The 16,481-nt window shown below is 44.0% G+C and overlaps 1 protein-coding gene across 1 annotated transcript in view; it reads right to left on the reverse strand.

Annotated features, from left to right (window-relative positions):
* The window catches only part of LOC111969023 (ryanodine receptor 3-like), a 190,657-nt gene that overhangs the window by 116,135 nt on the left and 58,041 nt on the right, over positions 1-16,481 (reverse strand). The window contains 11 exon segments of the mRNA XM_070445284.1: positions 497-661; positions 1,404-1,560; positions 1,990-2,064; positions 3,540-3,633; positions 3,737-3,836; positions 4,903-5,015; positions 5,692-5,770; positions 5,993-6,067; positions 6,786-6,800; positions 12,271-12,291; positions 16,068-16,172. Coding sequence (XP_070301385.1) covers positions 497-661; positions 1,404-1,560; positions 1,990-2,064; positions 3,540-3,633; positions 3,737-3,836; positions 4,903-5,015; positions 5,692-5,770; positions 5,993-6,067; positions 6,786-6,800; positions 12,271-12,291; positions 16,068-16,172 — 999 coding nt within the window.

The following is a 16,481-nucleotide window of genomic DNA, read 5'->3' on the forward strand; positions in this document are numbered from 1 at the left end:
AGGCCTATATATCACAGTCGCAAGGCATATGAACTGACAAGTTATAGAGCAAACAACGCAATTATCATAACACATCGATTGTAATATGTATTTTTGTCCCCTGGCTTGGCTTCCCCAGTGATTTTACCCACACACCGATACTGCAATCCTGTCACATCTCATTCATTACAGCCAGAGGATTTGGATCAGTGTTTTATTTAGTTACAGAGAAAGCACTACACTTCTCTCAAAACTATCAGCTAGAAAACCACCAAAAGAATCATCATCTACCCTTTGGAATGTATTATATTTATATATATCATTATATTTATTGCATGTGCTTCTGGTCAATTGTTTTTTTAATGGGATTTGTTTTATTACTGCTAGTGTAATAGTCCCACCATAACCATTCTCACTGAAAGTTGAAAGTCAGTTAATTCATTAGGCTAGAAATGTTTAAAGCAAGTTCTCACTGTATCAAACATTTGACAAATAAATCAGTGTATTGGTGTCTCACCCGTCTCTTGAGAGGGCCCAGGCGAGATGATTTTACATCAGGCGCCTGGTAGGACAGCCAGAGTCCTGTAGCCACATGCATGACGAAGCAGATTGAGTCCCCATACTTAATCTCTGCCATCCCCATGCCCTCGATGTCCCGCTTAGGGCTCGACTCCAGCTTTTCCTGGAGGGAAGGAAGGATCCAAACACATCAACATATCACATCATCCGTTTTAATGAAACTTTGATGAAAGTCTCCAAGTCAGGCTACAGACAATGTATGCAGTTTTATTCAAATCATGCATTTGATTATGCAAAGTGTTGAGGGAACTTGATCTATGAAAAGCAATATAAAAGATGCTGACAGATCTGTATCAGGCTGGTCAAGGACTGGAGGAGCACTGACATCTCTATATAATATTACACACGKCAGGATGTCTAGGTTAATAGAGGCAGACGGAGGAAGAGACAAGAAGAGGAGATACAGTGCGTATAGCCTAGATCACTGAYCAAGTCACAGATGATGGCCACAGGCAAGCCCCCATGAATCACTATAAATGTGTTTCCCATTAAGAGCGGACACAATAGAAAAGGTATGAAATGTAAAGTGTATTAAGCCTATGATAAACTGCCTCAGTAATATGGTGGGTTACACCATGCTGTTGATCCATAAGTAGGAGGTCACTAATTGCTCCCAATCACTGGCTACATCTAAAACACCCTTGCCAAGAACAGACTTAAAATACCCTTGTCCTGGTTGGTATGGCGCCGCAAGTCGATACATTTTCTAGAGCAACTTTGTGATCGAGAGACAGTCTGAGGTGTGTGTGTGTGTGTTTGTACGTCCGTGCGTGCGTGCTTGTGTGTGTGCGTACGTGTATGCCTGCATGTGTGTGTGAGAGATATAGCTGGTCCTGAGCGCTGACCTTGGAGGCTCTGAAGCAGAAGGCGGTGGAGGAAGTGTCAGACTTCTCCCGGTCCTGCAGCACCACCCCCCTCTCCTCCGTCAGGGACAGGTAGTGCCCCGTGGTGAGGTGGCGGAGACGGAAGGGCTGGCCCCAGGGAATGTGACTCCCGCTCCAGCTGTCCAGGGGCACACACACACATACACACACATACACACACACAGAATTATATCAACAACAAAAACTACTAATTAGGCACTTATAGTAATATAAGTTACAGTAATATTCTTATGACTAGACATTAACCAGTTTCTCAAATCAAAACAAAATAGCAGATGACACATGGATGACACATTCCAGATCTGAAAGTGCAGGAGAGGAAAGGAATCTTTGAAAGACTACAAATAGTTGGGGTCAAAAAGTTGAAATGACTCAAAGCATCTTGAAATATCAAGGTGAATCAGAGCAGAGGGAGGGAGGAAGAGAGAGAGGGAGGGAGGAAGGAAGAGAGAGAAAGAAAGAGATAGACAGATCAGAGGGAGAGAGGGAGGGAGAGACAGAACACATATAGAGAGAAGACGGAGAGGATAAAAAGAGCTGAACTCACCTGATTCTCAGAGGCTCCAGCCTCCACAGAGACCTGGCCTTGGCTCCTGCATTCCCCGTCTCATAGTTCACTATCCTGTGGACACGAGAGGAGCATGAGGTTGACATGTCTGGATCTCTGCAATGTTTTATTAAAACTGCCACAGGCTCATAATGGTCCTAAAGTCATGTTTTATGACTTTAGCAGGATACCATCTCTGACTGCTTTATTCCCTACAGTCATAGTGATATCAGCTCACAGGAGGTAATACTCAGACTGGGACCTCAGATGAACCAACAGAGCACATCTTTCATCGAGGCCACCCACATAACCAACAGAGACTGAGAGCAACACTGTCTATCACTGATATGGGTGACTGGCTCCAAAGATAAAAGGAATCTTTCATAGCCCTTGGTGACAGTTAGGACTAGGTTTGATGGACCTCCTGAAATTTTGCGTCTTTAAAAAAATGCTTCCTCTATTCAATTTCAAGGACATGACTAAAGGCAAAGTCAAAACTGACAACCAATATGTAATCCTCAGTGAATTATTGCCCCACACACACCGTCCTAAAAATAGACTGTTTGACTGGGAGGAAGATGAAGGGTCATCACACACGTCTCCGGTGACTGGCTATGTTAACGTTGCTGTGGGCTTCTGCTACTGTTGTCTCAACCCACTTCAGGCCTTGTGTGCCATATCCCTCTGCTACCTTGCTGGCAGTCAGCGCTAGCGCTGTGCGACTATCGATAGCAGGGCGGCCATTTTTCCTGCTCCTGAGACCCAGTGTCAGACTGAGTAGTGACACCAACCTGTTGGACCCACAGGGAATTCAAAACAAACAGTCAGCCAGGTCCACCAAGTTTGATTTTAGGCCCCTTTCACAAAAGACAAAGGAAAAAACTAATTCCTTAAAGAGCCACTTAACAAGCCAATTGGCACAAGTGTTTTTCTGTTGCTCATCAGAAAAGGTTGATCTCAGTCTTGGAGGTGTGTTTCCTGACCGATTCCACGTTTGGTTAATGATGTTTATTTCCCATGAGACACAGTAGACACGGACACATATTTATTTCACTTCCTCATAATCCCCAGAAAGAATCTAAGATCATTTCCAAGGATGTTTCAGTTGGGCAATTTTACATCAAACTAAGGTGTTTAGTGGGGTATTTCTCAAGTAAAAAAAAATGTGACGTGTCTTATGTAAACAGTCGGAGCTGCTTGAGCAGGTCTGTCGCACTGTCTATGCTATTGGATAGAGAGCAATCACCACAGCTTGTCACCCCATTTTAGTGGACAAACGGACATCGTCTAATCAAACCCCAACCTTCATTTACCCGTTGTGATGCAAGGATGTGCCAAACTCCGTTTTAAACAAGACTGACTTGATGACCAAAATTATCCTATTTAGACTTTGTGGTAAGTTTTGACACCAGAATAACTGTTTGACTCATATCGATGCCACATAGGCCGTTTTTCAAAGGGATTAGCTGCTTTTTAAAGGCAGCCGCTTTTTAACTCCTGAAGACTCATCGCGTTTAGTCTTACAGCTGTTTCCCAGTTGTGTGACTTACCTCTGTTGCTCATCACTCTGGTCGGAACCTGGGATGGTCAGAACTTCATCATGACCGTGGAACAGACGCAACACATGGCCACCCAGCAGATAACCTATTGGAGGATGGATTAACAGCACCTTTAATTGATACCCATACATTTCAAACAACATTATAAGCCAGTTTAGCAGTGAAACTAAACTAACAGTTGGACATACCCTCCTCCACGTTGCTGCCTGAGCAGGTGGGGTGGACATTCCACAGAGTCTGCATGAAGGATGCGTCCACCTGGATGTTGCCATTGGAGATGGACAGGTGCTGGTGGGGACAGAGAAACATTATGTTACACACACCATCAATAACTACATTACGGGACATAAACTACCGTTGGCCTATACTGCAGGAGCCATGTCAAATACACAGTTTGATTCAAGGCATTGAGCCAGGCTACAACTCAGGTTGTAGGTTTGTCCATGCATGCAAGCTATTGCTGCAGTAGATTTAGAATCATTCATCAACCTGGAGAGAAGCTGGCACTGGAGAGACAACAGCACTGTGAACTTGGGACTGCCAGTTTCTAGAGGGCTGTGTGTGTGGCTGTGTGTGTGTATGTGTGTGTGTCTGTGTGTGTGTGTGCGTTTATGTGTATGTGTGTGTGGGTTCAGGTGTGCATGTTGGCGTGTCCGTGCATGGGACATTTCTGCAGCAGATTGTCGCAGGGGAACTCTCCAGCCCTGGACCTGAAGGTGCTGTAGGCTTGGTTAGAGGGAGCGTCTTGCTGGTGACAGCAGCACAGAGAGGAGCTGTGGCAGTAACAGTCACATGAAAGTGGGCCCAGTAGCCCAGTGAAAGCTGCCGTATCCCTGCTTAATTCCCATAAACATGGGCTTGGCTGGGCTGGCTGTTGTTACACTCTCCCTGCATCATGCTGGAGATGTTTTCCAGGAACAGCATGCCACAAGGCCCTGAGGCCCACACAGTGGAATAACAGAGGGGTCTGGGAGATGGTCATAGATGGGCCTGATGAGGAACAGGGGAGCAGGGTTTGCCAGGCCACACAGTGTAGGAAAGGTGGGATAGGGAACAGAGCAAGATAGGGTATAGTAGGTATTCAGTTTGACAGTGCTGCTCTCTCCCTCCCAGCTCTCCGTACGTAGCCTTCTCCTGCTCTTTCTTAGCTTCCTGTCCCCAATATCTCGTCTTCTTTACTGGACAGAGGGAGCTGAGTGGGAGGGAGACACCTTCAGTCCGAGATCTACAATTCATGGCTCATCCTACTGGATTGAATGGCATAATGGTTCTGTGTAATGGGGCTGGAAACATTTAATAGCCTATCATATAAACTATTCTTAATAAGACGTTTATAGACTGAGGGAGTACTCACAAGGTATCGTTCTGATGACACGCTGACGAGGATGAGGTCATCACCGATGCGCACTTTCTCGCCCTCTGACCTCTGTTTGGAGGCAGGATGGATGGTCCACCAACAGGCTTCACCTGCAGGAACACAGAGAGACTGGTCGGGACACATGCCTGCACAATGTTGATTACAACTCTATGATCTACATACACAGGTGATTGAGACTCAGATTACAATGGTGAAAGCAACACACACACACACACACACACACACACACACACACACACACAACACACAACAACACACACACACACACACACACACACACACACACGCGCGCGCGCGCGCACGCACGCGAGCACAGCACAGCACAGACACAAATTAGATTTGACACACAAATGTATTCACACAAACACTAATATATGCCCACTCACACTCATCAACATGCAAGCACCATAGCAACCAGCTTTCCAATACGTGGACAGCCAAACCATCTTTTACATCTCTATGAGACAAATTAGCTGAGCCTCGACATCGTGACAAAGAGCACATCTAAGACATTTATTTCAGTCTGCTAGGAATGTTTTCAGAGATATCCTACGGAATAAATGACTTGACACAAAATCTCTGCAAAGGTGGTACATTTTTTACAGTATCCGAACCGAAAGTCCCTCTTTTCGTGCAGTGCTTAGGAGAATCTGAAATTAACACTGGGGCAGGTGAAATCCCATGAGTCAGTCCCAATCAGAATCGCAGCTAAGAGAGTGACTGTGTGATAGTGAGAGTAGAGACAGATAGAGCGGAAGGTTTTACCTGTTGAGTCCTCCTGCAGCCCCACATCAAAGGACAGCTTATCTGTCTGTGACCTTGATGTCTTTAAACAGGTCAGATACTGGAACGGATAGATAGACATCAAAACAACATAAAAGAGCTGATCAAAAGAGGCACACAACTCCGGTGTCACATTCAGAACTGGAACAAATGTCACTAGGACACGTGCAACAAATGTTCAGATAAACTGTCGTAACTATGAAACAGTAACACATGGAGTAATGAGAAAACAATACATTTTCCTTGGGTAATGGATGAGTGAGTGCGTGTGGTGTACCCTCACCATAGCGCTGAAGGAGTGCCTCAGGAGGATAGCGTGTCCATACAGAAGTGTCCTGTGTCCACCCCCTTGGGCCGCCTGCGGAGACAGAACACCACCCATCACACACAAGACACACTGTCAGACAGAATGTCCCCTGTGGCCATTCGCTCTCTGTCCTTTTCTCTCTCTCTCTCTCTCCCTTTCTCTCTCTCTCCTTTTCTCTCTTTCTCTCATTCTCCCACTCTTCTCTCTCTCTCAATCTCCTCTCTCTCTTTATCTGCATCTATCTGCATCATAGTGGGAGAACCAAGACTCTGGCTCATGATGATGACCTCACACAAGGCAAGGGTGACCTCACACAAGGCAGGGGCCACAGACTGACCCAGCCTGCCCCTGTCAGCCTGTCCTCTCCTCTTGGACGACTGTCCTGCTGTCCACAACACAATACTGAAGGCATGCAGTCAGATGTGTCACTCAGGGGAGACGCCTGCTTCCTGTATCCATGGAGCAGAATACAGATCATCATCATCACATGACTACAGGTGAAGGGAATGGGAGGTGAGAGAGAGAGAGTGAGAGCTCTCTGCCTCTAATGAGTCAGTAACAGAGACTTTTTGTTACAGTAAGAAGGCTCTGGTTTGTGATATTAGAGCGAGCTAGGAAGGAAAGACACAAACAGGTTCCACTCTGGTTCCACTCTGGTTCCACAGTGGTTTGAGGAGATGCATAGGGGTAAGAGTGATGTGACGTCATGGTCTTGGGCTCTGCTTGCAAACCTGTCCCTACTTTTTTCAGGCAACATTGTGTTACTCACCTTTCTTATGAGCCTCTATGGAGCAGTAAGATAAGAGAGAGTTACATTACTGAGAATGTGCTGTAAGTTACACAAAAATGTCTGTCCTATCCACAGTAAACTGTATATAGTCCTTATCGGTCATTCACAGATGGTGACGTGCTGTGTAAGATCTTATTTGTAACGTACTTGATTTTGCATGCCAGTGTCTCTTAGTCCAAACAAACCGTGCAACATCTATCTACGCTGCTATTTGCTAAGACAATAGTCTCCAGTTCAATGCAGTTGCCATGGGTTATATAGACTGCAGCAGTACCAGCACCATGCCAGGCTGTTCTACTTCATGTGGGAGAGAGTCTAATAGGCATCAGGCATATCCAGCTGCATTCTCCCCAACACAACCTGAGAAAACTACACCAGCTCTTAACATTTCTTATCCTAACCTCACACCATCCAAAGCTCTGGCAGGTTCAGATTCCCCTGTCCCTAGTGTCCCTAGTGTCCCTAGTGTCCCTGGTGTCCATAGTGTCCCTACTGTCCCTAGTGTCCCTACTGTCGTGTCCCTGGCCCAGAAGGGGAAAGGCTGATCAAAATGGGGGGAAAAACGATTTCACCCACACAGCTGTTGCCGGGATATGACATGCTGACATCAATTGAAGAAGTGTGACCTTTAGCAGCACGTCACCCCACTGCGTTTACCCAGCAGCCACCAGGGGGACAGAGGCAGACTGGCACAAAGTGGCACTGAAATACTGCTGCACACGTCACCCTGCCAGAGGGTATAAGCCTCACCCTGCCTTACCCTGGGCACTTCAGTCACTGACTCTGATTGTTTGAACTTTGATCCAAAACCCTGTGAACAAAGTGATGAAATCACAAGTGTGTTCAGCATTCTATTTGGATGAGTTAGAACAGCCTCACTCCAAACTCAATTTGGGGTCACTTGCTGAAATGGTGCTAAATGGATGTTTGATAGCTGACTTAATGGTTTTCTGAGCATTGTGTTTTCACTGTTTACAAGATCTATGAGACTGATAACTCTCAAACAAACACAATATTAGTCCAAAATACCATTAATAAGACCCTATTCCACTTTGAGGAACCCCTGTATATAAGTTGAGACCAGCTGAATAAATGAATAAGTTCTTCCTTCTGTGAGTCGATACCCTCATTGTAGCTCATCAGCTCCACGACACTATTGATTCCTGAAACATAACATACAGCATTCAACTACCATTAGTGTTTCCTCCGTTGACATTTCAGAGCAGGAATAGAGGAATGGAGAGCTAAGGGTTATTGATTAAAGATACATGTGAGGAGAGAGAATTTACAGAGACGTAACATACTGTAGTGTTAAAACGTTTTATCCAGACCAGATCTGAATCAGTCTACACATCATTCCTTAGAGAGAGGATAGTCCATCAAGGAGAAACAGTGATTAGAGTACACTGTAGGATTACAATCGGACATAAATACTGGTTAACCCATGGCCTTCCCTTTGGTTATGTTGAACTAGTCTAGCAAGTCATGTTAAGTTAATACACAAGTGTAAATGCAAGAGGGGTGAGAGTGGCACCTAGAAAGCAGCTTAGCTACCGCAAACCAGCAGTTTCACTTGAAAATGTTTCACTAAGCTTTAAAGGGATATTAAGCTCTCATGAAGGTCCAGTCTGCCTGTGCTTTGCATGATCTCTTGCCAAAGAGCTTTTCCAGTTCACACAGCTGTGGCAGAACCAATGGGGCTTGATTAGTTAATTCCCATACATTGGGAGTCCAGTGTGGTCACTAGGCTGCAGCTTTGACAAAGTCCATTTATCTTTGAACTCAACTCAATTAGTATGAAGCTCCACCCTTCAAATTATGGAAATTCTTAATAGATTATTATACGTTTGGCAAGGCAACAACGAGTTAGCTAAAGCAGAAACAGACTGGTAGCCTGTCTAGGGGTTGCTTCACTTCACAAATATAAGAATGTTTTTTTAATCCTTCTAAATGTCAGTGCTCTGACTTCTGGATTTATAATAAATCTAATGTAGGGCACTATTGTATGTCTTAAGTTGGTTGGTGCCGATAGAGATGGCAGCTTCGCTTCTAGTCCTTAGAAAACTGTGCAGTATTTGTTTTTTTTATGTATTATTTCTTACATTGTTAACCCAGAAAACCTTAAGTGTTATTACATACAGCCGGGAAGAACTATTGGATATCAGAGAGACGTTAACTTACCAGCACAACCAGCACTATGACCAGGAATACGACTTTCCCAAAGCGGATCCTTTGTCTGCACCTCCCAGGGCATTTAAACTGATTCCAGAGTCCGACCCAAAACAACGCAGCCGGAGGAGAGGTTGCCGGAGCGGTCTTCTAGTGAGGCTTCGGACCATCCACCGCTTCTGAGTATATTACTCACTAATGTCCAGTCCCTAGTTAACAAAGTCGATGAAATCAGGGCAAGCGTTGCTTTCCAAAGAGATATCCGGGATTATAACATACTCTGTTTCACGGAAAATTGGCTAGCTGGGGACATGCTGTCGGACAGCCAACGGGATTTTCAGTGCATCGCGCCAACAGGAATAAACATCTCTCCGGTAAGAAGGGCGGGGGTGTATGTTTCATGATTAACGACTCATGGTGTAATTGTAACAACATACAGAAACTCAAGTCCTTTTGTTCCCCTGACCTAGAATTCCTCACAATCAATTGCCAACTGTATTATCTCCGAAGAGAACTCTCCTCAGTTATCGTCACAGCTGTGTATATCCCCCCGCAAGCAGATACCAAGATGGCCATCAAGGAACTTTGCTGGACTTTATGCAAAGTGGAAACCATATATCCTGAGGCCGCATTTATTGTAGCTGGGGATTTCAACAAAGCTAATTTGAGAACAAGGCTACCTAAATTCTAGTAGCATATCAATTGCAGTACTCGAGCGAGTAACACGCTCGACCATTGCTACTCTAACTTCCACGATGCATACAAGGCCCTCCCCACCCTTCTTTTGGCAAATCTGACCATGACTCCATCTTGTTCCTCCCCTCCTATTGGCAGAAACTAAAACTTTAATCATGGCAAGGCAACTGGAAACATGGCCGAATACAAACTGTGTAGTTATTCCCTCCGTAAGGCAATCAAACAGGCAAAACGTCAGTATAGAGACAAAGTGGAGTCGCAATTCAATGGCTCAAACACAAGACGTATGTGGCAGGGTCTACAGGCAAACACTGATTACAAAAAGAAAACCAGCCCCTTCACGGACATCGAAGTCGTGCTTCCAGACAAATTAAACAACTTCTTTGCGTACTTTGAGGACAATACAGTGCCACCGACGCGGCCCGCTACCAAAGACTGTGGGCTCTCCTTCTCCGTGGCCGATGTGAGTAAAATATTTCAACGTGTTAACCCTCGCAAGGCTGCCGGCCCAGATGGCATCCCTAGCCGCGTCCTCAGAGCATGCGCAGACCAGCTGGCTGGTGTGTTTACGTACATATTCAATCAATCCCTATCCCAGTCTGCTGTCCCCACATGCTTCAAGATGGCCACCATTGTTCCTGTTCCCAAGAAAGCTAAGGTAAATGAACTAAATGACTATCACCCCGTAGCACTCACTTCTGTCATCATGAAGTACTTTGAGAGACTAGTCAAGGATCATATCACCTCCACCTTACCTGTCACCCTAGACCCACTCCAATTTGCTTACCGCCCAAATAGGTCCACAGACCATGCAATCACCATCACACTACACACTGCCCTTAGGAATACCTAAGTAAGAATGCTGTTCATTGACCACTGCTCAGCATTCAACACCATAGTACACTCAAAACTCATCATTAAGCTTCAGACCCTGGATCTCGACCCCACCCTGTGCAACTGGGTCCTGGACTTCTCGATGGGCCGCCCCCAGGTGGTGAAGGTAGGAAACAACATCTCCACTCTTCTGATCCTCAACACTGGGGCCCCACAAGGGTGTGTTCTCATTCCCCTCCTGTACTCCCTGTTCACCGATGACTGCGTGGCCATGTACACCTCCAATTCAATCATCAAGTTTGCAGACGACACCAAAGTGTTAGGCTTGATTAGCAACAATGACGAGACAGCATACGGGGAGGAGGTGAGGGCCCTCGGAGTGTGGTGTCAGGAAAATAATCTCTCACTCAATGTCAGCAAAACAAAAGAGATGATCGTGGACTTCAGGAAACAGCGAAGGGAGCACCCCCATATCCACATCGACGGAACAGCAGTAGAGAAGGTGAAAAGTTCCTCGGTGTACACATCACTGAAATGGTCCATGCACACAGACAGTGTGGTGAAGAAGGCGCAACAACGCCTCTTCAACCTCAGGCGGCTGAAAAAATTGGGCTTGTCACCGAAAACCCTCACTAACTTTTACAGGTACACAATTGAGAGCATCCTGTTGGGCTGTATCACCGACTGGTACGGCAACTGATCCGCCCTCAACCGCAGGGCTCTCCAGAGGGTGGTGCGGTCTGCACAACGCATCACCCTCCAGGACACCTACAACACCCGATGTCACAGGTAGGCAAAAAAGATAATCAAGGACAATAACCACCCGAGCCACTACCTGTTCACCCTGCTTCCATCCAGAAGGCGAGGTCAGTACAGGTGCATCAAAGCTGGGAGAGATTGAAAAACAGCTTCTATCTCAAGGCCATCAGATTGTTAAACAGCCACCACTAGCACAGAGAGGCGGCTGCCTACCTACAGACTTGATAGCATTGTCCACTTTAATAAATGGAACACGAGTCACTTTAATAATGCCACTGTATCCTTCACTATCTATTCTTTACTATCTATTGCATCTTAGCCGCTCTGTCACTGCTCATCCATATATTTTACACTTATATATTCTTATCCCATTCTTTTACTAGATTGTGTGTATTAGGTTTTGTTGTGGAATTGTTAGATATTACCTGTTAGATACTGCTGCACTGTTGGATCTTGAAGCAAAAGCATTTCGCTACACTCTCAATAACACCTGCTAACCATGTGTATGTGACCAATAAAATTTGATTTGATTTGAGGTGTAGAATGTGTGAACAGGTAATCATTTGTTGGTAAAATTCAATGATTCTGGACTTCAAAACATAACTCTAAATCCCCTAAGGAATGAATGAAGACTGACATTGATCTGATGTTAATTCAGGATAGGTGTAGAATGTTCTCTTTGACCAGGAGAAATGTGAGCAGTAACAGTTGAACAAAGTCTATACTCAGATCCATTTGTCTTTGTCATGTTGCTAAGTGCTGTGACACAATTGATTTACTTGTTTAACCAAATAAATCCATAATGGCAGTCATTTTAGCAGCATACGCATTCATGTTTTCATATAAAAAACACTAGCATTCTGTGGGGAACCTATTTGCTTCACTGAAGGGACTATCGTATCCCTAGGAGACATATGAAAATGGGAGAGCAAGCTGCTAGCATGACTGAACAGCAATGCATTAGAGAGGTGACAGGAGAGGAGAATGGAATGAATGGTGAACATACCCATCGGTCCTTGCCTTGAGGCTAACAGGTAGAGAGATGAACAGAACACAATGGATGAACATAGCAACGCAAACAGTACAGATCTTTCACAGCTGATCAATGAAAGCAAAAGACAATGTTTGCAATGTTACTTTTAACAAAGAAGATTGCATCGAATAAGATCATTATCAGTATCAGAAATGCATTATCTGCCTATTAGAATACATTAGAGAACGACTGACAACAGAACAATAAGATGATACATGATCTAGTAATTACACTTCCTCGCTCTCTCTACACTTACAATATACTCTTATCTATTGGATTAATAATGTACAAAAATACAACATGCTGCATCTGGTAATGAACTACAACAATCCCGCATATTAATTTCAGGAAAGTGCATAAATGAGATCAGTAAACCACTGCAACCTGGAAAAAGTGCAATGTCATACTACAGTACAATGGATGAGAAATTAGCATATGTTCATATCTGCCCCGCTCCTTCCTCTGAAACATGAAACATTACATTTTAGGACATGCACTGTTTAGGATGTTCCCTGCAAGAGGAGCATGGAGAGAGAAACTTGGTCGTGCTGTGTTTCAAATCAAATCAAATCGTATCTGTCACATGCGCCGAATACAACAGCTGTAGACCTTACCGTAAAATGCTTACTTACAAGCCCTTAACCAACAATGCAGTTCAAGAAATAGAGTGAATACAATATTTACCAAATAAACTGCCTGTTCATTCATGACTGCGTGGCCACGTATGCCTCCAACTCAATCATCAAGTTTGCAGACGACACCAAAGTGGTAGGCCTGATTACCAACAATGACGACACAGCCTACCTGGAGGAGGTGAGGGCCCTTGGAGTGTGGTGCCAGGAAAATAACCTCTCACCCAACATCAACAAAAAAAGAGCTGATAGTGGACTGCAGGAAACAGCAGAGGGAGCACCCCCCTATCCACATCGACAGGACCGCAGTGGAGAAGGTGGAAGGCTTCAAGTTCCTTGGCGCACACATCACTGACAAACTGACATGGTCCTCCCACACAGACAGTGTGGTGAAGAAGGCGCAACAGCGCCTCTTCAACCTCAGGAGGCTGACGAAATTTGGCTTGGCACCTAAAACCCTCACAAACTTTTACAGATGCACAATTGAGAGCATCCTGTCGGGCTCTCCAGAGGGTGGTGCAGTCTGCCCAACGTATCATCAAGGGCAAACTACCTGCTCTCCAGGACACCTTCAGCACCCGATGTCACAGGAAGGCCAAAAAGATCATCAAGGACAACAGCCACCCGAGCCACTGCCTGTTCACCCCGCTATCATCCAGAAGGTGAGGTCAGTACAGGTGCATCAAAGCTGGGACCGAGAGACTGAAAAACAGCTTCTAACTCAAGTCCATCAGACTGTTAAATAGCCACCACTAACATTTAGCGGCCGCTGCCAACATACTGACTCAACTCCAGCCACTTTAAAAATGGGAATTGATGGAAATTATGTAAAAATGTACCACTAGCCACTTTAAACAATGCCACTTAATATAATGTTTACATACCCTACATTACCCATCTCATATGTATATGTATATACTGTACTCTATATCATCTACTGCATCTTGCCATCTTTATGTAATACATGTACCACTAGCCACTTTAAACTATGCCACTTTATGTTTACATACCCTACAGTACTCATCTCATATGTATATACCGTACTCTATACCATCTACTGCATCTTGCCTATGCCGTTCTGTACCATCACTCATTCATATATCTTTATGTACATATTCTTTATCCCTTTACACTTGTGTGTATAAGGTAGTAGTTGTGGAATTGTTAGGTTAGATTACTTGTTGTTATTACTGCATTGTCGGAACTAGAAGCACAAGCATTTCGCTACACTCGCATTAACATCTGCTAACCATGTGTATGTGACTAATAAAATTTGATTTGATTTGAAACCACTGGCCACTTTAATAATTTAAACACTAGTCACTTTAATAATTTTTTACATATTTTGCATTACTCTTCTCATATGTATATAGTGTATTCTGTCATATTCTACTGTATATTAGTCTATGCCGCTCTGACATTGCTCGTCCAAATATTTATATATGCTTAATTCCATTCCTTTACTTTAGATTGTGTGTATTGTTAGATATTACTTGTTAGATATTACTGCACTTTGGAGCTAGAAACACAAGCATTTCGCTACTCCTGCAATAACGTCTGCTAAACATGTGTATGTGACAAATAACATTTGATTTGAATTTGATTTGCATACAGGATGCATGTTTTGGAACATTTTAATTCTGTATATTTGTATTCTTCCTTTCACTCTGTCATTTAGGTTACTATTGATCCATCCTCAGTTTTCTCCCATCACAGCCATTGAACTCCGTAGCTGTTTTAAAATCATCAATGTCTTCAAGGTGACATCTCTGAGCAGTTTCCTTCCTGTCCTGCAGCTCAGTTCAAAAGGACCACTTTTGATGTATCTGGGTGGTTTAATACATCATCCACAGCATGATTATTAACTTGACCATGCTTAAAGAGATTCAATGTCTGATTTGTTATTGTCACCCATCTACCAATCACTGCCCTTCTTTGAGGCTTTCTGAAAGCTCCCTGGTCTTTGTAGTTGAATCTTGCCATAGATCACAGGCACATTTGGAAAAGAGACCTAGGTCTCAATATGTCTTCTTTGTCAAAATAAAGGTTAAATAAAAAATCTGTGCTTGAAATTCAGTACTCCACAGATGTTGTATGTATGGGAGACAGAGGAATGAGGTAGTCATTAAAAAATCATGTCAATCCATATTATTTCATGTCAATTATTATCTGATTTGTTAAGCCATATTTTATTCCTGAACTAATTTAGGGTTGCCTAAACAAAGGAGGTGCATACTTATGCAACAACTATATTTAATTTGTATTCATTTGTAAAAACGTGTAGAACCATGTTGTGTAGATCGATGACAATTACATCTATTTCAATCCCACTTTGTAAAGCAACAAAATGTGAAAAAATCCAGGGGGGTGTATACTTATGATAGCCACTGTAACTGGCTGTTCAGAGGAGATAGAGGTGGTGTTGAGACCTGCTTTGACTACCAATACACTAGCTATACACACAGATTAAATTGCTATGCAATGGCCATATGAAGGTCCATTCAATGAGATTGCCTCCATTGCCTCAGGTGTGTGTATGTAACGTGTGTGCTGTATATTCTACACCGTGGCTCTGTCATTTGAACTTGTTTGGTTCTCTGTGCATGTTTTACAGTATACCAAACGTAGTTACAGTGCAATTCTGCTCTATAGTGAAAATTATAGCATTGAGAATTTGTCCTTTCAGCCTCATTGTTAATCAAATGGACAACTGAGCAGCACAGGGCAGAACCTCTTCAGTAAAGCTGCAATAAGAGGGCAGCGTTCTCCTCCTTCTGATGACTTTCATTCACATTACTATTCATGGAGGGCTCAACCTCCCAGCACCCAGTTCCCCAGGCCACTGTAATAGGCCAATTCCTCTCATTAATCCCACTCAAAGAGCATACAAATGTTTGAACATAAACAGGTGGTGCTTGCATCATTATAAAAAACAATTTCACAACATTTTTGTCTCCTCCGACCCTGAAATCCTGTAATTAATTAAATGGAATATGTGAAACGGGGATGTTCAGTAGCTTCCCAGAGGGCTCTCTGTGATGTGATGATACCTTCTCTCTGCCGTCTGTCCTGGGGTGGGAGTGTGTCTGGGCGTGTGGAGTGTGTGTATGGATGCTGTGGTAGAAGGACAGTACTCACCCCCTCACTGTTCTGGCCAGTCTTAGCCAGCATCTCCTGCAGGGCCCGCACAGAGAGAGAATGCTCCAGCACAAAGTTACAGATGCACAGGTCTGGAGGGACATACTGGAAGAGACAGAGGGAGGTAGAGCGGGTTTAGGGTTGTATGCAGCAGACAATTGCCAGTTACAAGTGAGGTTCAATATAAAATGTAGATTAAATGGAAACCCAGAAAAGGCTTTTGATTTGTCACTACAGATGCCTGGTCCTCAGATTGGTTAGTCACAGATTGTGACTGAGTGTGTTGTTCTTTACTAAGCATTTTTTGTCCATTACACCCATGACTAATAATCATAACAACCATCAATTACAAACACCAGAGATTGATTACACTTGAAAACCATTTTAGATGCCTTCCACATTCCCTCAGCACTG

Source organism: Salvelinus sp. IW2-2015, linkage group LG9, assembly GCF_002910315.2.
Source record: "Salvelinus sp. IW2-2015 linkage group LG9, ASM291031v2, whole genome shotgun sequence".
Lineage (NCBI taxonomy): Eukaryota > Metazoa > Chordata > Actinopteri > Salmoniformes > Salmonidae > Salvelinus > Salvelinus sp. IW2-2015.